Source organism: Anas acuta, chromosome 4, assembly GCF_963932015.1.
Source record: "Anas acuta chromosome 4, bAnaAcu1.1, whole genome shotgun sequence".
NCBI classification, from domain to species: domain Eukaryota; kingdom Metazoa; phylum Chordata; class Aves; order Anseriformes; family Anatidae; genus Anas; species Anas acuta.
This window is the reverse complement of record NC_088982.1, coordinates 866,249-891,375: the sequence shown is the minus strand read 5'-3', so window position 1 is coordinate 891,375 and position 25,127 is coordinate 866,249. Positions and strand designations below refer to the sequence as shown.

At 55.8% G+C, this 25,127-nt stretch overlaps 1 protein-coding gene across 11 annotated transcripts in view; it reads right to left on the bottom strand.

Annotated features, from left to right (window-relative positions):
* The window catches only part of DYSF (dysferlin), an 81,881-nt gene that overhangs the window by 36,604 nt on the left and 20,150 nt on the right, over positions 1 to 25,127 (bottom strand). For 6 of the 11 annotated variants that reach the window (XM_068679484.1, XM_068679485.1, XM_068679483.1 and 3 more), the window contains 18 exons: positions 24,865 to 24,996; positions 24,596 to 24,762; positions 24,410 to 24,524; positions 24,071 to 24,176; positions 23,512 to 23,654; positions 22,424 to 22,597; positions 19,405 to 19,498; positions 19,119 to 19,196; positions 15,705 to 15,886; positions 14,506 to 14,646; positions 13,415 to 13,444; positions 13,021 to 13,047; positions 12,163 to 12,204; positions 9,370 to 9,471; positions 8,096 to 8,257; positions 7,737 to 7,902; positions 7,343 to 7,416; positions 3,243 to 3,305 (listed from right to left, as the gene is read on the bottom strand). In XM_068679484.1, the coding sequence (XP_068535585.1) occupies positions 3,243 to 3,305; positions 7,343 to 7,416; positions 7,737 to 7,902; positions 8,096 to 8,257; positions 9,370 to 9,471; positions 12,163 to 12,204; positions 13,021 to 13,047; positions 13,415 to 13,444; positions 14,506 to 14,646; positions 15,705 to 15,886; positions 19,119 to 19,196; positions 19,405 to 19,498; positions 22,424 to 22,597; positions 23,512 to 23,654; positions 24,071 to 24,176; positions 24,410 to 24,524; positions 24,596 to 24,762; positions 24,865 to 24,996 (1,998 nt within the window). The remainder of the gene's footprint in view (positions 1 to 3,242; positions 3,306 to 7,342; positions 7,417 to 7,736; positions 7,903 to 8,095; positions 8,258 to 9,369; positions 9,472 to 12,162; positions 12,205 to 13,020; positions 13,048 to 13,414; positions 13,445 to 14,505; positions 14,647 to 15,704; positions 15,887 to 19,118; positions 19,197 to 19,404; positions 19,499 to 22,423; positions 22,598 to 23,511; positions 23,655 to 24,070; positions 24,177 to 24,409; positions 24,525 to 24,595; positions 24,763 to 24,864; positions 24,997 to 25,127) is intronic. The other 5 variants (XM_068679486.1, XM_068679488.1, XM_068679481.1 and 2 more) reach the window with 2 other exon arrangements.

Genomic DNA, 25,127 nt, shown 5'->3' with positions numbered 1-25,127 from the left:
CGCAGCCACACCAGGAGGCTGCAAGATGACTTGGCTCATCCTTTGGTTAACCCTTACGGTGTGAACTCTCAGATGGAAAAAGGGAAATGACCCATTTCTGCCTGTGTCACCTTTCCGTTTTCTTTTTTTTTTTTTTTTTCACCTGCTGTTAATTTTGCTCAGAAGTGGACAAAACTGTCTTCGGCGTGAGTTTTTTTCTTAGGTTTTTGTTGCTGTCGTTTTCTAGCCTGTTCAAATCCAAAGGAGAAAGCACCTGGGGCTGGGCAAGGACAGGACCAGCCTTCCCGACCAGACCCCATGTGCTGCACCGGGGATGTGGCAGTGCCAGGGATGTCCCCAGGACGTGGACAGAAGGCCAGGAAAGAGAGAAGGACACCCAGAGCACTCCGGGGGCAAGGCTGGGCTGCAGCACGGGCTATTGGCACCCATTTTCAGCTGGAGACATCCAACACCCAGAGCCCTTCCAACTAACAGTAACAGGATAAGCCGTAAAATATGTGCTCTGATTTGGAACTAGCAAACACAGCAAATAACCAATTATTCCAAATAGTTTACAGATTCTGACTTCTTTCTTTTTTTTTTTCTTTTTTTTTGGCTTGGGTTAGCTTCGCTAACTTGCCATGTGATGGGTTATTTGTATTTCTTACAACCAAGGCACCGCAAGCCAAACTAACGGGTACGAGGAACCCACAGAAAGCACCTCGTGGCGCTTCGCGAGGGAGCGGGGAGGCTCCTTGCTGCAGCTCAGCCACGTCCGAGGGCTCCTTGTGGGCTCCTCTCCTCTGGGAATGGTCGTGAAGTGCCCAAATCCTGCAAGCTGAGGCTGGAGGGGGGACCTTTGGCCAGATCATCGCACCGCTGGGAAGGCAGGAGCTGCACGGGCATCAACCCAAAGGATGCGCACGGTCCTACAAAGGATGCTCCACGCCCCTCCTGCACACCAGGACCCCCAGCTCCCACCTCCTGCCACCCACGCCAGGGCTCATTTGTGCTGCTCAGAAGGAGCACCAGGACAGCCCAAGGAGCAGCTGAGAGGTACCCGGGGCACAAAGTCCCGCAGAGCCCTGCTGGCAGAACGAGGGTTTCTGGATAAAATGAACCCACAAAAATCTGAGTATGTTTCGGGTTAATTAGCACGGACAAGCAAATTAAACCATGCAAACGGCAGCATCTGAACAGCACAAATGAGGAAACAGGGTCCAGGACAGCTTAAAGGATGGCACTGAGGTCAGGCAGAAAGCCAGAGGTGGAAACTGCCCCCAACCCCATTATTGCCCCGAAAAATACCGGGCTTATTTGTTGTTGGCACAATCAGCTTTTTGGTAATTCACGGCTCTATCTGCCAACATTTTCAAGCAGTTCTTCAGAAGCATCCCTGTGCCTTCCTGAGGCTCTTAGCCGTGCCTCCTTAGCACCCTGCCTTGGGGACGGCACCGCCTGGGCAGGCTGTAGCCCACGGTCCGTGGCACCCTATAGCCCCCTGTGCTCTCCCAACAATTATTTGTGGATAATTACAGGGAGGGGAAAGTAGCTCACCAAAGGGCTTGTTCGGAGGCGTTAGGAAGTCATGAGTCTCTTTGGGAATTAGATAGCCCTTAAGGTCCCTTCCAGCCCCAGCATTTTCGGATTTTTCTGACTCTACAACTTTGGCTGGGGCTGTACCAGAGGAGCATGAAGAGGGATGGGATCAGGAGGGGAACAAACCCGGCTACAAACAAGTGCAGGCTCAGGGCTTGCTCTCAGGCTGGCTCCAGCTCCGGCAGCCCCAAGTTGATGTCAGTGCTGTGCCTGGGATGGGTTCAAGGTTTTCTCATGGTTTTTCAAGGTTTTCTCATGGTTTTTCAAGGTTTTCTCAGTTTTTTCAAGGTTTTCTCAGCACCCTGCTGGGGAGCAGCTGAGCAACACCCTCGAGATGAAGCAAAAAAGCTGCTGAGGAGCACAGTGAGGGGCTGGGCTGCAGGTCCATGCGGTCCCACCACGCTGCCCCTGCTCCAGGGCGTTCACACTCGCGGTCAGCTCCCTCGCACGCTCCACACCAGGCTGCAATTTTTGGCCGTAAAAGCTTTTTTTTTTTTTTTTTTTCCTAACATTTAAGCAGCTGCAGTCCCTATGCCTCATTCTGCAGCCACAGAAGATGCTGCTTTCGTGCGAAGATCCCCGGCCGTAAAGGAGAAGGAGCCAGGAAGGAAGGCGCACGGGACGCCTCGGTGGCGCGGCTCCCCCGGGAACGTCCGCTGCTCCCTACAACACGAGCTTTATTGCATTTCATCACAGCCTTGGAGGGTCCCGGTGCAGGCCAGGAGAAGGGGCTTATTACTGCCTAATATTCCGTAGCTTTTATTTTAAATTAATGGTTTGCAGCTTTTTTTTTTTTTTTTCTTTTTTCCCCTCCTTCGGATTTTTATTTGAAGTAAAATAAAAACATATTGGTGTAAATTAAAAATGCTGATGAACACAGGGGAGGAGGGAGGCTATTTATGGACCTTTTGTTTCCAGGCTCGGCATCCAGCACTGCCACCCTCTGCACCACAAAGGGGGGGCACAGAGAGAGACCAGAGTGCAGGAGGGGTGCACGTGGGGCCAAAAAGCACCCATTTTTACCATACAGAGAGCCACCCCGGAGGCCAACGTGCCTCCAACCCTGTGCCAAACCTACCAAGGTGCCCCTGGGGGGGCTTCTGCATGCAAAAGGTAGAGCTGCCATGGGAAGCTGCAACCCAACTCTTACCCCAGGTGCTCTCCTAGCTTGGATTTTGCTCTTTCCAGCTTTTTTTCCACCCTTGGAAAAAAAATTGCTCCCCTGTGCCGTCAGCTCTAAGAAGGCAAAGCAGCCTCGCTGCCCTTCTCACATCCCCAGAGCATGGTTTGCTCAGGAATTGCACATAAAGGGAGCAGGAGAAGCTGTGCAAGGAGGAATCCATCCCTATTTGCCCCGTCCCCATGCTTTGAGGGCACCATCCTGCACACCTGATGGACCAAAACGGGGCTACTGACCGACCCTACCAACAAGCCAAAGCCTTCCTGCAGGGAAAGACCCCGACCTCGTGCAGGATCCTGCCTCCCAGCCTCCTTGTTTTGATGACAAAGGAGGGGAATCTGCCCTGCTTCTGGGGCAGCAGGGGGATCCTTCACTGAAAGAAACACCCCTGTTGGCAGATCTTGAAATATATTTACATATATCAATGTACCGTTCATTAAAACAATTAATCGAGCAAATAAGTTAGAAACGAAGCAATACCTACATGAGGTTCGGACCGAGAAGCTGGCATGTTAATTAGTGCTGAGCTGGTCAAACCCTCGGCAAGCTACAAATTAAAATGGTTGGTTGTCAGTGGGGTTAGAGAAACAATGCTCAACAAACATCAGCAAAAGCACATTTCAGGAGAAATTAAAGGAATGAACCCAACATGTTCCACCTTCCCTCCCCGTCCCTGGACCAAGCACCCCCAGAAGTGCTCGTTACAGCACTCGTTAATGTTCCTCAGGTGGGACAGGGTTTGGGTGGGTGAAAGCGAGGGGTTATCCCAGTCTTTGGCTGGAAACTGCAGCAAAAAAAACATGATATAAAAAAAAGCTAAAGCTGTCCATGTGTCCCGGGACAGGAGAGCATCTCCTGCTGCGGACACCAAGGGCTGGGGTCACCTGGAGCCGAAAGGGGGGCAGCAGGGCTGGGGCAGCTCAGGACCGAGGTCTGGTACCAACAAAACGCCCAGCACAGGTGCAGCTCGTCCTGCAGCTGAACAAGTTTCCTTCGAGGTGATTTTGGGAGCCCCAAGCCTTGGCTGCAGCCTTCAGAGCACCTGAGGCTGCTGGAAACCCGTCCTGGAGGCAGGGCTGGGGCTGGGTGTTGATTTTGACCAGCAGAGCTTGGGTCAAGCAGGAGATGCTGAATTTACAGCTGCTCCACGGGGGAAAGATTTCTCTTCCCATTTCCTGGGCTCATTTCCCATTAAAATGGGAGCCCGTCAGGTGATGACAATTTCATGAGTTTTATCAAGAAGAAAGAAGCTTTGCAGGTGGACCTCATGGTTTGGGACCCAGGAGAAGAGCACCAAGGACAAGAGGCACTCAGGGAGCCCCAGCACTCTCAGCGCTTGCACAACCAAACTGCGTGCGCATCCCACAGAGGGGCAAACCCGAAAGGCAGAGTCTGGGAGACTTTTGTTGCAGAAAAACTGCCTTTCTGTGAGTCCTGGGAGCTTTTCTTTGCGTTGTTCCTCCCAGCTCACGTGTGCACAGCCGTGTTTTAGGCAGACCTCGGGCTGAGCTGCCCACCCCGCTTGGAGGAGGCGGACGGCAGCCCCGGCGCGGAGGGGTTTTGTGCCTGTTTGTTTGCTCTCTTTCGGAGGAGGACAACAAAATGATCCTTTGTTCCCCTCATCCATCAGGGGAGGGACCGAGGCCAGGCTTGGCAGGGATGAGGAGAGGCTCTGGAGCCCCACGCAGCACACCCATGCACACATGCACGGGCAGCTCCCGTGGCCAAGGTCACGGTGCTGCGAGGACCATGGGCAGGGGTCCCAGGAACCATCCCCAGGAGAAATCCCATGGGTGCCAGACCACCAGCACGTGGGTCACCCAACCTCCGACACCAGCAGGGGTGGGCACGGGGAGGGACGGTGGCCAGGGCCAGGATTTGGAGGCTGGGGGGAGGGAGATGGGGGGAATTCTGCTCTGGCTTTCCAGGAACCAGCCGCCTCCTCCCCTGCCTGCAAACAAAGGGCAGGATTGAAAGACAAACAAACAAACAGAGGAGAACCCATCTGGGGTCAGCCGGAGCGATCCGATTCGTGGCAGGGTGTTTTGTTGCTGAAATGTTTGTTTCAGGGAAGAAGTGCCAAAGTTTTGCACTTTGAAAATGCTGAAAAGGAGCGTTTTGGCGTTGCCACCTCCCTCTGCCTGCCTCCGCTCTGACCTGCCCCGGGGCTGCACCGAGGCTTGGATGCTTTTGGTGGGCTCAGAAGTGCTCCAGGGGCTATTGTGGAGCTGCAGGGGTCCCAAAATAACGCCTGCCTGAGCCCACACAGCTGGAATTATGATGACAATCTCCTGCTAGCAGGGGCAGGCTGGGGAGGGAGGTGCTGCTGCTGTGCTGGGGGAACGGGGTTCTGCCTCCAGGGCTGGGGACACTGCTAGGGAGACATTTCTGACCTTTGCTGGAAATTAAAAAAATAAATAATAAGGGTATAACGCGGTGCTGTCAGTTATTTTGGTTAAAGGGAAGTCAAACACGAGCAAGGACTCACCTCACCTCGCTCTGCACGCACCGGCTGAGGGACCTCGGCTCAGCCACCGCAGCCCCTCTCCAGCCACCAGCCCTGATGGGCACCCCACCTTCTGGTTGTCACCTTCTAGAAATGCCTTTTGCCTCCAGGTTGGTAGGAAACCTCGTTTCCTTCCAGCAGACCCAACACGGGTCACCTCCAGCTCCAGCACCCAGCCACCGGGAGCACACCAGGTCCCCGTGCTGGGTCCCACCCTGCTGCAGAAATTAGGTGCCCCTAATTTCCAAGGCAAGGAGAGGACAGAGAGCCCGCTGTGCTGAGGATGAAACATTGATCCGTGGTGTGGGGGGTCTCCTCCAGGACAAGCAGCACCCTAAGGTCTCGGGGAAGAACATCAGAGCTAGGGAAAGGGAGATTTCCCATGATTGTGGATAGAAAACGCACAAATTTCCCAGCAGGGATGCACCCCCAGGGCCATGCCTTGGGTTGTTCCCTCCATAAAGGTGATTTTTTTTCATTTTCTTATCCAAGCTAACTGCAATAAAAGCCATGGAAGCCAAAAGAAACTTGAAATTGTGCCATTTTTGGTGTGCAAATTGAAGAGCGTGAGCCCTGCGTTTCTCTTTCCTCCTTGCCCTCGCCTCCAGGTGCAACAAAACTTGGGGAAAACAGGAAAACAGCGAATGGGTCTCAGGGGGGAGACTGCAAGAGAATGAACTGCAGCAAAACTAACACGAAAACCATTCTTGATTTCTCCCCCCTAGAAAATAAAGCGAGGAAAGCGTCCAAATAAAAGAAAAATCCGTGAAATCGTTGAAAAAGAGATGCCTTTTTGTTAAAAACCCACGTGATCTGATCAGGGCAGTCTGGGCGCTGGTGGGCATGGCAGAGCGGGGGAGCAGGGGTCAGCACCCTCTGCAGCCCCCTCTGTGCCCACCCAAGCTCATAAAGGATCTTTGGGGCAAAAACAGAGGTTCCCAGAGGGAATCACAATTCTCTCTTGGGACTTTGCAGGTGTCTTTGCAGGCTGAGCAGCCCCGGCTCCCTCAGAGGAGAGAAAATAAAAGGTAAACGATAGATTTCAGAATACACCAGAAAAAAAATCATCCATCTAAAATGAAATCCGGGTAGATTTTGCTACTAAAAAATCAGAACTGACGTCATCACAGCTCTCCCGAGCTGCAGCTACCACACCGACCATCATCACCCCACTTGCAGCACCAGGTCCATGCCACAAATGCCACCAACCTCTCCCTGCTGCCACCAGCCCAGGGCACAGCTGAGGGCAAGCAGCCTCCAGAAACCCTGCCGAGGCCACCAGTGCCCTCTCCACATCACCTCCTCGTGCCACAAAGCAGCATCTTTTGCCCGGCATCACCCAGCAAACCAGGGGTAAAGCCATGCGCCACGTCCCAGCCCTCCTGCCCGTGCTGTTCGGTGATGCCCTCGCTTTTCTGTCAAGTGCTTTCTGCACCGGGCTAGAAAAGGTGTTGCTTTTTCATTTGGAGCAGCGCAGGTTCCCGTTCCAAGCCTCGTTTCGCCGTGATTTTTACAGACATGCTCCAGTTACTTTGCTGATACAAGATGAAGCACAACTGTAAACAGTCAAGACAAATCCACCAACGGCAAGGACACGGAAAGCCAATGAGGCCGTCAGCTGTATTTTCTCTTTCAAGCTGCTTTTCCCTCCCAATGACACTCGTGCAGTCGGGCCAGGGTTTCCAGACCCTCTGTTGGGTCCCCACTGGCTCGGTGCATCAAGGCACTGAGAGGTCTCTGCCTCAAAAAGGCCACAGCTGCTGGCAGAGGGAGGTGGGTGTCCTGCAGCCCCCAGACTCACAGCACGCCCAAATTTGCTTTCTGCGACAGCAGCAACACGTTTCTCCTTCATCAGCTCAGCTCAAGCACATCCAGTTGCCATCCAGCAGCCCCAGTGCCCCCCACAGCCCTTTGCCAAAAAAACAGAGCTGCAAACAACGAGCAACATTGGGGAAAAGAAGGCAACGACCAACCATGACCCCACATTTGCACTGATCTCTGCCCAGCCCTGCACCCAGACAAGTCCCCCCACGTCAAAATACGTGCAAAGTAAGAAAATGTGGCAAAGTTTCCCATACCTGGGCAGGAAGAAGGGGCTCTTTGTCATCGATGTCAATGAGGACGTCGTCCCTGGGCGTGAGGCTCACGTCATCTGCAATCGGAGCAAGCACGGGCATGAGCAGGACACCCAACTGCTACGGAACCCAGAACCAAACCACCTCCAGATCAAGCTCCAGGAGCAGCCTCGACCATGCCCAGAGCCCTCACACCACCCAAAACTCACGTCCATGGGGCTTGGCCATGACACAACCCACCAACAGGCCCCAGAGCCAGACTTCCTTGGCACCTCCCAGGCCTTTTACAACAGATCTATGGCCGTGTTGAGCTAAAACCCACACACAGAGCCACCCTCAGCTCCTCCCGGGGCAGGGCGAGGGGGGCAGCTGGTGGTGGGCTTGGCACCACGGGTACCTGCGTGCTCCTGGGGCCCGTCGGCCTCCTCGTGGTAGGGGTCGCAGTAGAAGGCCTCCAGCGAGCGGATGGTGCACTGCCCCACCACGGGCCTGCGGCCAAAGGGCCGGTTGTCGATGATTTTGATGATGATGGGGGGGCTGTACAGGCTCTCGCTGGGCAAACGCTGCGGGTAGAGATTGGGGGGAACACGTCACTACACACAGCACCCACCCCAAAACTGCCCAAAGGGAGGTTAGGCCGAGCAGGGCAGAATCAGCTCCAGCCCAGGGTTGTTTTATAGGCCCTCGGAGGTCCCTTCCCGATGATGATGATGATGATGATGATGATGATGACCCCGTGGGGGCCCAGGTCCTCACCACCTCCATGAAGAGCACGCAGACGTCGAAGTTGGGGTTCTTCTTGACGTTCTTGATGACGCAGGACTGCACGAGCTGCCCGCCGCACTCCACCAGCAGGCTGGGCGAGGTGACGCTGGCCAGCTGGTAGCTCTTCAGGTTCCTCAGCCCCCAGGCCAGGATCTGCAGGGTGATGGGGACGGGAGGGAAAGACTGTTAGGAATTTTTTAACAATTCGTGTCCATAAAGAACAGTCCTGTCTGCCTCTGGGCCCTGCACTGGCAATTTAATCCTTGAACCACAGATGCGTCCCAGTCTCCCCCTCATTCTAGTCAATTTATCAAATCTTCAGAAAATACTCCTCAAATTTATGAACCCGTTTGCTTTTGTTATTCCGAATTTCTATTTCTGACAGTTACAGCCTTTTTTTTTGTCTTCTTCGAGATTAACTTAACACAGCTCTAGGTGTGACTGTCCCTGTGAATGGCTGGTGAGGAATGTTTTAATTACTGGTGAAGTGTCAATAAGAAAGCTATTTGTGTTTGTATCAAGTCTTTGAGGTCTGGGGGTTTCAGAACAACTGATAACAGCTACTGACTGTTATGGGATACTATGCAAGCCTCTGGTATCTGGCCAGGTGGCCAAGAGATTAAGAAGAAGAAAAAAAAGAAGCTGAAGGAGGGCTGGGAGACAAGACCTGCAGGGGATGTTCTATAAACTTGACACGGTGCCAAGGAGTACAAAGGGGAAGGACAAGAAAAAAACTTGGAGAGGAAGACTCCAAGCCTTCAGCATGAAAGACCCCCAGAGACCCCCAGAGGGACCACCGGAGACTGATGCGCATGCTCCAGTAGGAGGGACTGGACCCCAGAAGCTAATTATAATAACCTATTTTTTTAGAAGTAGGAATGAATATGTATTAGTCTGGGAGCATAAAAATCATCTGCTTGATGTAACTGGTGTGCGTCCCAGTGGAGCGGAGACTCCCGGTGCACCCAGCACTGTTTGCTTACCTCTATTCTTTTAATAAATCCTATTTTTTTTTTTATTTAATCCTATTTTGAAGACCAAGCCATTTCTAACAAGACTGGGCCAAACTCATCCCTCTGGGTCTGCCCCGAGCTTCTCAGCAAAGGGAGGCAAACCCAAAGGTTGGCCCACCATGAGGAAGAGCCAAACCCTCCAGGTGCTGCGAGGAGAAGGCAGAAAAAACGGCGCTGGCCGGACCCTGAGCCCACCAGGTCTGCTCGGCTCCCATTTTTGGGTCTCCCCCCCGTGTGCTCCCCACCACTCACCTCGATGGCCGTGCGCTGCAGGACCGGCTTGATGCCCTGGGGCACCATGTAGATGTTGGGCTCCCGCTGGGGCGGCGGGTACGGCAGGTCGGAGTCTGCAGACTGCGGGGTGGAAAGGTTTTAGGGTCGGGGGGGGCACCAGCCCCATCACCTCCCTTTAATCTGACCCCAAAAAAGACCAAGCACCTCTTGCTTGGGAGAAGTGAAGAGGCATCTCCTGCCCCCAACCAAGGCACAATCTCCTCTGGGGGAGGAGGAGATGAAACCACATCAATTCTAGATCAGGCTGACGGTGAGGTGGTTATGGGGAAGGATGGAGAGCGGATGAAGCAGCAGCAGGGGGACAATTAGTGGGGTTGGAGTTAGCTCCGTGCAGTGAGCCCACAGCCCCGCGGGCACAGCAGGGGCAGCACGATGGGACGCAGGCTGGCGTCACCCCCGCTGCAAGAAGGGGCACACGGCACAATCATACAATTTGGGTTGGGAAAGACCTTCACGACCACGAAGTCCAACCAGCAGAGGTAATTATTCAAAGTAAAACGCCTCTGCCACCTCTCAAGGCCTGGGATACCCATTGCCTGAAAGCACGGGATTTTTATTGCTGTGTTGTGTGCGATGTATAAATTTATGTTATTCTTCTGTGTTCCCACCTTATATCTTCTTTTGAGGGAATCGCAAGCTTTCCTGAGCTAGGGCTGCCTTTTATCCTAACACAGCGTGGCCCTGATCCCACTGGTACTGTCGGATTCTAAGGAATTTGAGAAAATATGTATTTGTTTTTTATAATAATAAAGGAATGCCACCAACTCGCTAAAAGCACAGTTTTCAGAGCTACGTGGCTGATACTAAACTAATTAATTACTAACCCTACGAATCCCCAACAGTCCATCTGTTCTGCAGATGGTTCAGGGGAATGCCCACTTGTTGCCCATCAGCTGTCCCTACAATAGGGCAGTTCTGAATTAATACTGAAAGTGGTTGGATATAAAGTACTCCTGGGATACTAATGGCAGGAGTAACCCCAATTCAGCACTGAAAAGTATGTTTTTGGGGGGACTTTTGTGATAAGATTTAAGATACTAGTTTAACACTGATCCCATAAAAGAATGATGCTGGCTCAGGTGCAGGCAGAAGGAGGATTCCTTCACCGTGAGACCAAGTCCAGACAACAGGCGAGGGACCCAAAATTTGCCTTCAGAGAGGAGGAAGGAGGGAGCCAGATTTCCCTGGCTGCTGAGGGAGGATGGGCTCAGAGCCCTGCCAGGGTTTGGGTTCTTCTTGACCTGGATCTTTGAGTTCAGCCTCACCGAAAAGGCAGGAATGAAAGCAAAACCTCTAAAAATGCATCCCTCAACCAAGGGCAGTTGGAACCAATTTAGGAGGGAGGCATCCTTTTCAGGCTGAAGCATTATTGCATTAAATTAAGCGTGTATGCATTTCAAGGATGGGACTGGTTGGGGTTTATGTGCATGTGCAGATGAGTGCACTACAAAGCGGTTTTCCACGGTGGCATGTTGGATGTACCAGATGTTAAGCTCTGCTTTGCAGTGGCAGCTGCTGCTGGCTGCTGAATTGAACCGTGTGTACTGGGTCAGGCTTGGGGTGGCAGGATGGACGGCACGGCCCCTGGAGAGCTGTCCCCAGGTTTGTCACACACTGCACCTAAAGCACATCAAGGTGCCCAAGCAGGGGCTGAAACAGGACAAGCCTCAGTCTGTCCTTGCTTGGTGAAAAAAAAAAATAATAAAATTGTTTCTATCTTTAATTGCGCTTCGGTTGCACTTTAGCTGCTCACCAGAGACACAGCTGGAGAAGTCACCTCATCTCCAGGCCCCAAGGAAGGCTCAAAATATGATGTCTCTTCCCCAAAAGGGAGTACTTTTCCCCTCTAAATTTCCACGGGCACAAATGCCATGTGTTGCGTTTCCTCATAGCCATTGGACTAAAGATTATTTCAATTTTTCTGTCCTCTGGCAAATCCATAAGGGAAAAGGGGAAAGCCTTGGGGAAAGAGCTCCTGCTTGCCCCATCAGCAGGGTCCACCAGCAGATTTGCCAGCAACAGCACCCGGCTGGCTCCCAGCACTGCAACGCCTCCAGCTGGGGCTGTGCTTCTCCCAGATCGCTGCTGGAGCATCAGAGGTTTCACCAGCTGGGACAGAAAGGGGGAGAGTTTTGGGGATGGGCAGGCACAGGGAGGCACCTTGGAGGATTCAGGGTCATGGTGGGGAACAAGCAACTCCCAGCCACAGCAGGAAGCACAAGACATCCATGCAAAGGCCCGTGGGGGCAGCTGGAAGCTGATTTTTTTTTTGAGTGGGGCCAAGTCGGGGGGGAATCAGAGTGGAAGGGAGCTCTGGAGACCACCTCGTCCAACCCTGCCTTTCACGCGGGGATAGAAGAGAGGTGAGCGAAAATCCACGTGGCTCAGCCCAGCTGAAACAATGACTGGCAACTTCTCCCTGTTTGAGCAATTCGAGGTTAAAGCTAAATCCCAGTGCGTGGAGGGGGTGCGTCCTAAAAGGGCTGCTCCTGCTTCCACCAAACAGCAAGGCAGGAGAAGGTCTGGTGCCAGCCTGGCCATCCAGCCACAACATGAACCCAAATCTGGGGTGTGCATGAGCCTGGCTGCCCCCGGGGGTTCTTGGCATTGCTCTTTGGGATGCAAACTGAGGGACCTGGATTGGAGGGGGCTCCTGCAGGGCAGGGGGTGAAGCCAGGTTGCGTCTGGATTTGCTTTCTGGGCAGAGGCAAAGGAACAGAGGGGAGCCGAGTGTCCGAGCATAAAAGGTACCCATTGAAGGAGCCCCTCGGAGAACAAGGCGGGGGCGCAGAGCTGTGGAGTGCCCAGTCCAGAAATGGCAGTGGCAAGAAATGGAGGAGAAAGAGCAGAGAGATGGTTACGTTTCCACCAGCTCAGCCATCTCAGCACACGTGGAGCACGAAGACGAGCCCTCCCACACCACCAGGAACGGCTGATGGAAAAAGCTTCCACTTTGGGTGGAAGAAACTAATTTTGCAAAGATGTGTTCACGCCATCCAATCCTTCAGAGGGTGGCCAAGTTCTTCCCATGCCCCAGGTTCCTCATCGCTCGTCTCCCAGACTTGGGGGTTGCCTGGCTCCTAGGGCCACCGCAGCACTCAGAGCGTGGTGCCCTCGTTCAGCTCCCTGCCTTGGGCTTTCCAAGACCCCAGCCCACCCTGGCAGTGCTCGGTTCAGCCAGCGATGGGCTCTGCAGGGTGTACAGCTTTGTCTGGATTTCGTTTAGAGCAAATGGAACACACCAGCACATGCCACAATTCATGGTGAATTCCCCCCAAAAAAGTTGCAAGCTTTTCATGGGGGTTTCCAGCTGAGGTCCAGTGAGAGGTCAGCGCAGCATTTGGGCTTTCACATGCTTTGTTTTGGCCAGGTGGAACATCAGCAGACCTCATGCACACACACCCCACAAAGGTTAATTAAATACCACCCGACGTGCCCTGCCTCGGGAGCCCTTCCTGAGGTACGGGCAGAGCCATCCACCCCATCCTGCTGGTCACCACTCGTTACTAAAATCCTAATGCAATGACTTTAACCCATCCGAAAAGTGGCTGCCCCGGGGATTGTAACAATTTCCAAGACGTGGAGATAAAAAAAATCTTCCAGACTCACCTCATCCAGACTGGAGGAGAGCTCGTTCTGTTTGGAGAAGAGACAGAAAGTCAAGTTAGAGCAGCTCAAAACCATACGCTTTTAGGACTTTTAAACTGCAGCTGATAGCCAAATGGGAAAAAGGATGCTGTCCAAATCTCTGCCTCCCCTGGCTCAGTGTAAGAAATCAGTGGAGGTGACTTAAAACCTTCAAAAACCCAGCATCAGTTAATGCCTTCACTGGGCTTTTGGGTAGGAAGCGTGCTGGGAAGCACAGCCCTCCGCGATGGAAATGCTGAATTTTCTCAGGTCAGGAATACATCTGCTGAGACCCAGCAGCGTTTTGGGGCAGGAGAGTGCAGGGGACACTTGGAGGTGAAGGGCCAAGGAGTTACAAGCAGGAGGGAGGCATTACCTCGAAGCCAGGGATGTGATGGACAGCCGGCTGTGGAGGAGAAAAACACACAATTTGTCGTTTGCACTCCTGGAGATGAGAAACGTTTTGGAGCTGGGCTCTGCCTCCACCAGGCTGCCTTCGGCTGGGATCAACCAAAATCTTTCCCACCCAGTCCTGCAGCATCTGCATGGGGTGAGGAGGCAGCAGAGGCAGCGTGCAGATGATTCAGCCCCATCCTGGCAGCAGAAACCTCCCCGGGGGCGCACAGCACCCCCTCACCACCTCCCTTGGACATCAGGTCCCGTATTCCACCGGTGGCTGCCAACCTGCCCGGCTCCATGCAGCCAGAATTGGTGTATGGCCGATGTCAGCATCCCCATGTGGGCACATCCCCGGTCCCCCCAGTATCCCCAGCACATCCCCAGCAGCATGCAGGAGCAGCGCTGGGACCCACATGGCAGGGAGAGAGAGGAGGGAGCTGCGGGACCCCGTTCCCAATTAGCACCTGGGGGCCGGGAAGGGGAAGCAGGAGGGGCAGATGGAGGCTCCCATCCACTTCCCTTGGCACGGAGGCAGAGCTGGGCTGCAGCCAGTGGAAAAGCAAGGGATGAAAAAGGTGGAAAGGGAACGAGAGCGCACGGGGCACGAAGAGCAGCCTCTCCAGCCCGGGCTGGCTCCGCGGTGCAGCCTGCATCCCCTGCGGCTCGTTAGGGGAGCAGCCAGCAGAGCTGGGCAGCTTGCTGCAGCAGTAACCGCCCACCCCAGCTCTCGTAAATCCCCTCCAGAAATTAACTCTGCTCCGAGCAAAGGGCAGCAAGCTGGGGCTGGATGCTCTGGGCTCCTCCGGAGGCGCAGAGGTGCCAAGGCTTGGAGCGAAGTGAGCCTGGCCAGGCTGGCTGGATGGACGCAGCACCTCCCAAATCAGCATCCCAGCAGCCAAGGCTTGGATCCAGCACCAAGCCTCTTCCCAGTGCTCTGCAAGCTGCGCAGGGGCACCCGGAGAGGCGCCGAGCCCAGCGGGGGTAACAGCACCGAGCGAAGGCTGGGAAAGTGCTGAGACACAGAGGGAAGAAGCCAACACTGCAGTCAGAGTAGGACGGGGAGCTCACCTTCTCTCTCTGAATCAGCTCGAAGGATGCCAGCAGCTCCCCGACGCTCCTGTTGCCCTTGCTGACCGGGTGCCAGGAGAGCCGCGGTGAGCGCTGCAGGCTGGGCTTGCACACGCAGCGCCCCATGAACTCGTCCGCACCCTGCAAGGCAGCAGAGGGACAGGGAGCCCCCCTCAGACACCAGCCACGGCTCTGACCCACGAGGAACCCGTCCACCCAAAGAGGATTTCGGATGCCCGCACAGACCCAGGTTTTCCAGCTCCTCCCTGTTACTGCTAGGACTAGAAACGCACCCTTTTTGCACATTTTGGCTTAAACGGGAGGTGAGATCCCTCTGCTATGGCACAATTTCAGAGCAGGAGCTCTGAGAGCAACACAGAAGGACAGAACACAACGACAGAGCACCCCGAGCTGGAAGGGACCCCAGGGATCATCGAGTCCAGCTGCTGGCCCCAAGAGCAGGACCAGCAGCTCCCAACGAGCCCGTTTGCAGCCCCCAGCTGGACCTCCGGCTGCCCTCACTGCCACCCCGAGGAGCTTCCAGCTTTCCCAGGAGTGACAAAAAGTGTGATAACTTAGGTCCCAGCACAGCAGCTACAGGAATTGAAGCAGGACCTTGGGGTCAGCAGAGAGGTCAGGGCTCTCTTTGCAGGGCACGACACCACCTCCACCCCGAGGAGGGAAGAGAGGAGGGGGGAGATGCACCGAGATGTTCCCGAGGTGTTGGTGGTGCCGTGCGTTCAGGCACTGCTCTTACACGGGGTCTGAAAGCCCTCCTGCCCTTGTGGCATTTGGGGTTATCTCCAAAATGCCATCACTACAAGGCACTTTGGATCCTGTGGGCAGCTGGGCAAACAGCGCATGGTCCTCCTGCTCCCACAACTGCTTTAAATCCTGTCCCAAGCTTTTTTTTCACAAGGAACCATGGCTAATTGGGCTGCTGTGCAACACAGCACATCCACGCAGCCTTGGAAACTACAGCAGGGCACCACGGGCATCATTGGCACGGCCACTCGCTGGATTTTTATCATCCAAAAGTCCAGGTCAGTGCCTGAGCCACCCAGAGATGCTACAGGTCTGCAGCCCAGAGGGCAGGAATGGTGCTGGGTGTTTCTCCCGTTTACCCCAGCACATTCACACCACGAAGGCTCAGCCAATTTTCCTGTAGTTTACATGAAATAGTGCCCCAGCGCACTTACGTAGGTGTCGTGGTCGTATATTTCCACCACGATGTTGGGAGGGGACTCGGACACCTTCTGGGGGTCCCCGAAGATCTCAATCTCATAGAAGATGAGCGTCTGGTCCCAGGTGGGGTTCAGGGTGTTCTTCATCACCACCGTCTTCTGGCTTTGGTGGAGGAAGGAAACGATGGCATACGGATCTGCAAGGGGCGGTGGGCAAGAGGTTAAAGGCTGAATCAGACCATAACCAGGCTCCCCTCGTGGTTTTTGCGGTCCTGTCTCCCTCCAAAACCCCCCAGGCCCTTCATGAGGAGAGGAGCAGCCCACCCCTGCCCACCCAGGCCACCTGGAGTTCTGCAAGTTTCCATCCTGCTGAGCCTAAATCCTCCCTTTTCAAGCTCAAAAGTCTCAGCCTGTGGAACTGCTCCTCATAAAGGGCCGGTCCAGACCTCTGCTTATTGCAGCTCTTTTTGGGGCAAGAAAACCACAATGTAGCACACAACTTAGCAGTTTATTTATGCAGAAACTATTCTAAAATCATAGAAACCATGCAAAAACCTTCCTTCTTCTCCAATGCAGCTTCCCTTCCTTAAAAACTTTTAATGAAGGATTTTGTCCCAAACCTTTCAGATATCCCCTGAGACCACATAAACCAGAGCAACCCTGTCCTCGGGCGGTATCTCCAGCTGGTGAAGGTGCTGTGACCATCTCCCAGCGCTCTGCTGCCATAGCATTAGAAATTTCCTCTCCGTCTGACCTGGTCTGTCTTGGTCCAGGTTGTTTTCATGACTCCTAGCCCCATCCACAAGGAGCAAGGAAGCACAAAAAGTTCATTTATTGGCTTATTTTGTGGCTTTCTTTTCCCCAAAAGAGTGTGGGTGAGCAGTGACTTCAAGCCTGACCCTGATGTGAAGACCAGACCCTGAACCAGGTGCATGGGGAGCTGCAGGTGCCTCACAGAGCCTGGATTTTGGGCACATTCGGGCACTATTTGGGGCTGTTCCCACAGCCTCACCCCCACCTGGGGAAACGCTGCGGGCAGCAGCAGTGAGGAGCAGCCTCCCCCAACAGCAAGAGCAATTAACACAGGAAGCCTGAGATCAATTAGCAGCGGAAACCTGAAATTTGAGTCCCCTCCGACACCTTCCCTTCCAGGCAGCCTCAGAGGCAGGACAGGGACCGAGGCCAAAATTGTGCCATGGGGTCACGCTGTAAGACCCCATGGGGGCTGAACGCCCTTTTATATTTGGCAAGAAGACCCTTTTATATTTGGGGTCACACTGTAAGGCCCCATGGGGGCTGAAGACCCTTTTAAATTTGGCAGCACCTACTGGTCCCCGTCGAGGATGAGGTCTCCAGGACGGCTGCACCTCACCTGACCCAAAAAAGGCTCTGGGCACCTGCACGTCACGGTGACCTGATGGACCCTTGGAGAAGGACAGGGACCAGCCCTGCTCTGGGCAGCCAGCCTGACGTCCCACGACACGCAGGAACACCACAGTGCGCACGGAGAGCCACCAGCACGCTCTGGTGTCCCCCCCAGGTCACCCCAAATCCAGCCCCAGGAGAGCTGCTGGTGGCCAGGAGCACAGCAGACCCCATGAACGCTCGGCACTGCAAAAACCCCACAGTCCTAGGAGGGGACCCCAGCCCCACAGGAGCTCTCGTGCCCCCCACGCAGAGCACGGGGAGCTGACAGGGGCGCACACCAACCCCTGCATGCCCTGGGCATGGAGCTCAGCCCCAAAAACCCCACAGCAAGCTCTGGCGGAGCAGGGCAGCATCCCCCAGCTCCCTCCCCCTGCCAGAGGCTGGGGGGGCCGGGGGGATGTATTTTCCTTCTTGGCGTCCGGACCGCAGCAGACGTGTTTAATGAGCCGGGCTGGTTGCGAGGTGGCCGGCTGGAGCGAGCACTATTCACGCTGGGAAGAACCTTTTCCACTTACGCGCTTTTTTCCAGTAAGAGGCAAGCAGAATGCGTTACAATAAACAAAAAAAAACATGGGTTTGGATTTGCTTTTTTGCTCTTTTTTTTTCCCTTCTTCTTTTTAAAGGAGGCCTCCATAAAGCCCCTTTGTTTAGACCCTCGTGTGCACAGAAGGTTTATTTTTATAACTGTGTAAAGCCCCCTTAATGAACTCCTTTATGCTTTGTTAAGGCAGCGGAGATCACAATTCCACATTGTGGCATGTTGTTACTCATGTTGTCCTTGGCTGGGTTTTTCCGAGGGAAGGGACTCCCTCCCCGCTCCGCCATCGGGGCCGTGAGATCACCTCGGTCCCCACCGTTGCGAACAACAACCCCATTGTGGAGACGGGACCTCGGTGGGCGCAGACACTGGGTGATTGTTTGGGTGCCCCTGCACCTCTCCGGGGTGTTTCTGCCCCTACCTCGCACCCCTCTGCTTCCAAACAGCGGGGGGAGCCCGAGCCCCCCGGGGACCACGGTGCTGCTGCCCGGCACGGGGATGTCACCGCTTCTGGGGACTGTCCCTGAATCTCACCCAATGTCCATCACCTCTGTGTCAGCCCCAGGAGGAATCCCAAACCCGGTCCCTCTGTGAATCCCCGCAGTGGGGTGGTCACAGCGAGGGTCTTGGGGGGCTGCAGGATGCGCCCACCCATGGGCACCGCTGCTGAGGGGTGCTCACGTCCCAAACACAGCCCCACCACGCAGCATTTGGGATTTTTTGCATCTCCCCAGCCCCAGCTCTGACTCAGGGATAAATAGCAACATCCCCATTTTGCTGGTTTTCCACCTCAAAATGACACGGAAGCACTAACGGCCGTGCACAAAGGCAGCTGGAGTCACAAGCACCAAAGAGCCGTGGGGACAAGGACATGGGGCCACCCGGCTGCAGGGCCAGTCCTCACCCAGCTCGGGCTCCAAAGGACAGCCCCCAGCATGTCCCCGCTTCCACATCCACGCTTCTGCCCCTGCTGCAAACAAAATGCTCCTAAAACCAAGCAACCTTGTTTTTAGGATGCTTCTTTGCAGCCTCGGCACCCAAGCAACCCACACCCATCGACCTCCAGCACGACGCACCTGATCCTAACTTCAACTCCTATTTCATTCCATTTTCTGAGATGTCCCCACCACCATCTGCCACTCTCAGGTATTTTCTTTCCCACCCAAATTTTCAAAAGAGCTTTTTATTTCCTAACCAACGGGGTCTCTCTCCTTCAGCAGAGCCCCTTGGTTCGCAGCAAGCCCCAAACCATGAGCCCTTTGCTCTTAGCTCGGAGGAGAAATCCTCTTGAGGATGCAGGATACGGTGCCTGTCCGCGCCCAGGTGCTCACTGCACCTTTGCACGGCTGCCAAACACCCCTACAAACACCCCAAAGCTGCAGAAATTTGCTTCAGTGACCCTACCGGCGTTCATCAGAGCGCTAATCATGAGCACAAACGTGGATGCACGCAGCTGGGCTCACCTGAAAAGCTGTCCTTGTCCATGGCAATCAGGTCCCGAGCCTGGTACATGTAGCAGCGCAGGTGGTATCTGTTCCCATCTGCCAGGGGAATGGGAAATTGGTGAGAAAAAAGCTCAGGGTGAGCTTTGGCAGCACCACAAGTCCGTGCCCACGTCCCCAAGAAGGAGCCGTGCCCAGCCCCATCCCCACCCATCAGCACTGGAGGAGATTTGGGGCCATGGGGTGCCCGCAGCGGAGCCCCCACGCTGCTGCTCCGGAGAATTTTGCCCTCCCCTTGGGGACTCACAGTCAAAAATGCAGGAAATGGTGGGTCTGTTGACACCGAAACTGAGGGTGGACACAGATTTGCCGTCATCGCTCCGGTCGTCCGTCACTCCCCCCTGCAAGACAAAGCAATGGGAGACTGGTTGGGAGACAGTGGGATACTGGTTGTACTGGGACCTCTGCAGGTGCTGGTCCACAGGGGTGTCCGAGGGGATGTCAGGCTCCTGGGGACACCCATGGGGTGACCCTGGGGCTCTCCTGCACCCCAGATCCTGACCCATACCATGCTGGGAGTTAATGGGATGGGTCAACAAAGCCCCAGAGCCACCGAGTCAGATGGCCTTGCTTCCTCCTCCTCCTCCTCCTCACCCAGCAGCTGAGGGACCCCAACCCACAGCCGATGGGTCCTGGCTCCTCTGCCACCCACCCGAATTTCAGCAAAGCCCCTCCGCAAGGCACAGCACTCTTCTTCTTGGGGCAGCGGCTACAGCGATTTCACAAAGTCCCCTTGTGAGCAAAATTAATGGGGTATAAACTCGGGAAACAGCAATACAGCTGGTGTCGAGCGCAGAGAAACGCCCCGGCCGCTGCTTGGAAGGAGCCCGGGTCGACCTTGGCCAAGGCTCTTTCCTCTTCTTGTTTTGGCCGCTTAGCACCTCTTAATTGCCACGTCCCGCTTGAAATAGTTGCAGGAAAAGGAGCATAAAGATGGCTTTCCAGGCAGCGTAAAGCTGATCTCTGAGTATTTTCAGTTATCAGATGCTAGGGAGAGACGGGAGCGTTTAAAAAAAAAAAAAAGAAGGGAAGGGAAGGAAAAATGAAAAAGGGTTTGGGATGGAGTTTCTGGATCCCAGAGCCACCCGGTCCCGAAAACAGATCAGGAGCTTAGGTGGTCCGCAGAGGCTTTTTTGCCTTTCCAAAATGCTCCAGATCCATGCAGCAGGGCAAAAGGGGGTTCCCACCACCCTAAACCACCTTGGACCAGGGTCGGTCACACCTGGTGCAGAGCCAAAGCTGGGGTGAACGCAGAAGCCGGTGGAGACAGGCAAGATTTTCCAGGCTGGTACGGAAACCCCAAAGCTCTCCTCCAGCCAAAAAGGCTTCCCTCAGCTGCTGCTCAGAGGAGGATCAGAAGAAATGAGGCTCACGGGGTGGGAGGGCTGCTCGCAGCTCCAGGGAACAGCCTCTGGGATTTCCATCCGAAACTGGAGACGGCCCCGAGCCGCAGAGCTCGTGGAGCCGTGGCTGCGGTCTGTCTCCTGTAACCATCAGAGACGAGCCAGCTGCTATGCAGCAGGTCCCAGAAAAACCAGGACACATCATCCCCAAGAGGGAAGGAGGCTGATATGGCAGAGGTGGGGGCCAAGCCACCCAGTCCGGGGTGAAAGGACTCGGAAAGATGCTCAGCTTTCATGGGGTGGGCGCAGGGTGAAATGCAGGCTGGAGAGGAGCTCACGAGCTGGAAATGACAGCACAGTGCTGCAAACGGTGTAACATTTCGGGTGCTAAAAGCCTCCTGTACCACCAGCTCCCCATTCATCAGCTTGGACCCACTGTGAGAAGCAAAAGCTCCGGGTGCTTTGTGGGCATCAGCCCCGCGGGCTGAGACTCCCCCCTGAAACCCCAAATCCCGTGCACATTCCTGCATCCAAGACACCTTCCTTCTGGTGTGTTCGGTATCACCCTCCTGTTGGAAAACAACCCTCACGAACAGCTCAGGGAATGGGGTGCTGGTGTTTTCTGCCTGACTTTGCACTTTATTCCTCCCTCCGCTTCGGTTTCCCTGCGCCACGCACGGGCAAACCCAGCCACGGCCACAGAAAGGGCACGGGGACGTGGGCGAGAGGGTGGTGGAAAACAGGAGCCAGCAGGCAGGAGGGGCTGTGGGAGGCTCCAGGAATCAGTGGCAGTCACAATCCCCAGCCTGGGTAAAATCTGAGCTCGGGGAGGCTCCGGGCTCCCTCTCCTGACAAAATCCCTGCTCTGCTTCGTTGCGCTCAGATCGGGCAGCAGGAGAAGTGCTTCGAGCCTTGGACCCTGCACGCCTCAGCCAAGGGAAGCTGCCTCCCGCTGCCCGCACTTCAAAAGCACCGAAAACAGAGAAAAATCAGCGCTGACCCCGTGTTCCTCATCCTCAGCACCCCTGTGGCTCAGCGCCCTCGTTCCCGAGGTGTGAAATTGGGAACTGGAGCGCCCTGCGAAATATGCCCGGGTGTGAGAGAGGAGCCAGGAGGGCACAAATCTGCAAACTCCTGGGACCTGACACCGCCGAGGGTTTTCCTTGCATTGTGCTGAGATTCAAGTGGGGAAAATTTACACTTCAGGCTTGGTGTAGGGGGATTTGATCGCTGTGTTGGGGCCACGATGCTCTACGGGACCATCCCCAAGGCAGCCCTATCAGATGTCCCCCACCTGGACCCCCCAAATTGAGCCATGGGTGCACTGCAGCAGCACAGCCCGGTGGGCACCCTCCAGCAGCCCCTCTGCAAGGGGGCAGCCACCACCCAGTGACTGCCCCCCCATCCCATAGCACTGGGGGGGATAAACACAGCCGGGGGGCTTAAAACGTTATGGGGTTTTCCAGCCAGAGCCCCCATGAGTGCCATGCAAAGGATGCAGAAGGAGGTTTGTCTGGCCAAAACTAGGATGGATGGGTCTGAGGGTGAAACCAGGTGTCCCACCGGTCCCCGTGGGGGTGGGTGGCAGCCAGGACCCCCCAAATGGGACCAGCCGATGTACGCCAAGCTCCAAAGCAAGAGGACACCCCGGAGCAGCTCGTCCCAGACAGGTCGTGGCTCAGCCCTTGGCCAGGGGGCAGGACAGCACGGAGCAGAGGAAGGGGAAAAAAAAAAAAAAAAAAGAGCCAAAAGGGGAAAAGAAAAAAAAAACAAAGAAAAAAAAAAGCCCAATAATAGGGGCTTTGTGCTGCCGCGGTTGGTTTTCATTCAGCTATTGGAAAAGCCAACGGATTATGAAATCCCGAGTATCAGGAAAGCCAGAACATGAGCTAAACAAACAGCGGGCGGCGGGCGGGTACCTACCAGGGCCCCCTCCAAGGCGAAAACGGCGGCGGCACCGGTGCGCTCCAGGGGCTCCATCCTGCGCCTCCAGCGGCGGCGGCGAAAGGCATCGGTGCGCCGGGGCTTCATGTGGAAGCGCCAGCCGAAGAGCGAGGCGTATTCCCAGCCCTCCCCGTCCAGCTCCTCCTGCTTGTGCTGCCAAACGGGACCCCACAGGCGCTCAGCACCGGTGGCCGGGGTGGGGTGGCTCGGTCCCACCACCCCCAAAAGCCCTCCGTGGGTGAGAGCAGGACCCCAGCCCGGCTGATGGGTGATGCCCACATGTGTGGGGGGTCGTCCTGAGCTCTGTGGGGTCAGGGTTGTGCCCACCCAAGCTAAGAGCTCAGCCTCCTCCAGCTGCTGCCTGCTGCGGGGTCCCCAAAGCCGTGCTGTGCCGAGGTCCCTGACGGGAGCTCAGGACCCTCTGCTGGGTGAAGCCCACCTGCAGAAGGTCCTCGCTGGGCTGGGGGCTGCCCGAGCAGAGCAAGAATAGGGCCGTATCCTTCCCAGCCCTGACAGCACCACCGCTTCCCTAATCCCAGCCTGTCCCCTGCTGTGCCACCGCCTCTGACCCCTGCGGCGGCCACCACGGCTCTGCCACCATGGGGTCACCTCTCCAGGGCATCAGTCACGAGGACACAAAGGGTTTTTTTTTCTCCCCAGATCTCTGTCACCTCCCCGGGACATTTGCATCCCTTTTGGCAAACGGGGTGGCAGGGAACACCCCAGGATTTCTATCCAAAGCTGTGCGTAGATGGAGAAAACCGGGAGGAAATATTCTGGGGACCTCGCTGCCGTGCTGCGGTGGCATTCGCAGTCCAACTGCACCACCTAGAGGGAAGCAGGACTGGGACTGGGACGGACTGGGACCTGGGCCAGCCCTGGTTGCAAGCACAGCTCTCCCCTAAGCAGCTTCACCCCACAAAGAGGCCTCCACCCCTGGGAGATGTCGACCCCCCAGGGGCGAACCACAGAGGCCCCAAAGCACCACCAGGCTCTAAGGGAGGGGACGGGGACGGGGACATGGCCATGAGCTGCTCCCACCCCCGTTCTCCCCAGGCCCGGCCTACCTTCCTCATGGCCTCCATTTGTGCCAGGTCCCTCCGGCGGAGCCGTACCCAGCGCCGCCGCCGGTTGGTGTGGTACATCTTCTCGGCCGGCACCCAGGCCTTGGGTTTGCGGTCCGGGGGGATGGTGATGCCATATTCCCAGCCTTGGGGACAAAGGGGACACGCGGGTGAAGAGGCCACCACCACCCCCCGCCCACCACCACCCCCCGCCGGCCTCCCGGCTCTCTTCACACCCAGAGCTGGAGCAGTTTTCACAACAAGCTTTGTCCAGGCACAAGGTGGTATTCCCCTAAACTGGGCAAAGAAGCCCCAAAAGCCCCCCCGTGAAGGCCCTTCCCCAGCAGCGAGGGGAGCGATGCTGTTGTGGCTGCCCACCCCACAGACCTGGGACAGAGCAAAGGGGGTGAGGGACCCCCCAAGGGTTGACCCCCTTCTCCTGCAGCTCAGGCAGCCACAGAGGGGATTTCGTCACCCCTGGTACCCGATGGGACCGTGGGAGGGAACACCACGACGGGCAGAGCTAAGGGGATGAAAACTGCCCCTTGCTGCTTCCTTGTACCTTTCTCATCCACGGCCCTGTTGAGGTCGGTGTCCCACTCCACGTCTTCCCATTTCCAGCCCGGAGGACACTCGATCTCATCCTTGTGCAGGACTTTCTCCCCGTTCTGCGGGACAAAACAGGGATCCCAACCAAACAGTCCCAAAAAAAAACCCAGGGTGGCACTGACCCTTGCAGCCCTGTGCCAGCTTCCCTCGGCCCTTTTGGCCGTACCCACTCCAGGCCAGGCTCCGGGACAGCCCCCAGTGAGCACAAACGGGGTCGAACCCAAGGGATTGCACCCGCAGCCTTGCCTGGTGACCCCCCAGCCCCTGCCCGCCGACCCCACACCGTCCTTACCACATCGGTGTAGGCATCGGCCATTTGGATCCACTGCCCCCCGGGCAGCCGGACCTGGTTCTCAAAAACCTCCTCCACGAAGCTCAGGTGCCCGGCGTCCGCCTCGTGCAGCAGCCTGGGGAGCAGCAGCGGTCAGGGCAGAGCCCACCCAAACTCTGTAATTTTACCAAAAAAACCATCACTCACGTTTTTTCCGGGCAGATGAACCAGTCGCCGGCCCAGGTCCAGCCTGTGGAGGGTCGGAAGCTGTCCTTGGGCAGTTTGATCTTGCCCGTGACGTCCGAGTATTTGGGGTACGTCAGGCCGGTGGTGCCCCAGTTCCCCACCAGTGCCAGCTTGGTCTGGTTCTCGTACTGAGGGGGCAGAGAGGTTTCTGTGTTAATGGGGTCTCCTTTCCAACCTCTCCATTGCTTAGGATGATGGAAAAGCGAGGAGGGTCCCCCCAGGATGCTCACGGTTTCGGCGAAGACGGAGAGCTTCCCCTCGGCGTACTGGTTGAACTCCTTCTCGTCGACGGACAGCCCAAACCAGAGCTGCACCCGGATCTGGGCAGGGATCTTGGGTCCCATTGCCTCCTCCTGGGGGTACTGCACAAGACAGAGCCGCGTTAACGTCCCCGTGTGGGATGCCCACGGGGGGGACGCTGGATGGGAGGCCAAAATCTGCTTTAGGGTGGGGGTTACGAAGCCCCCACAACCCTGGATGGGGCAGCAGGAAC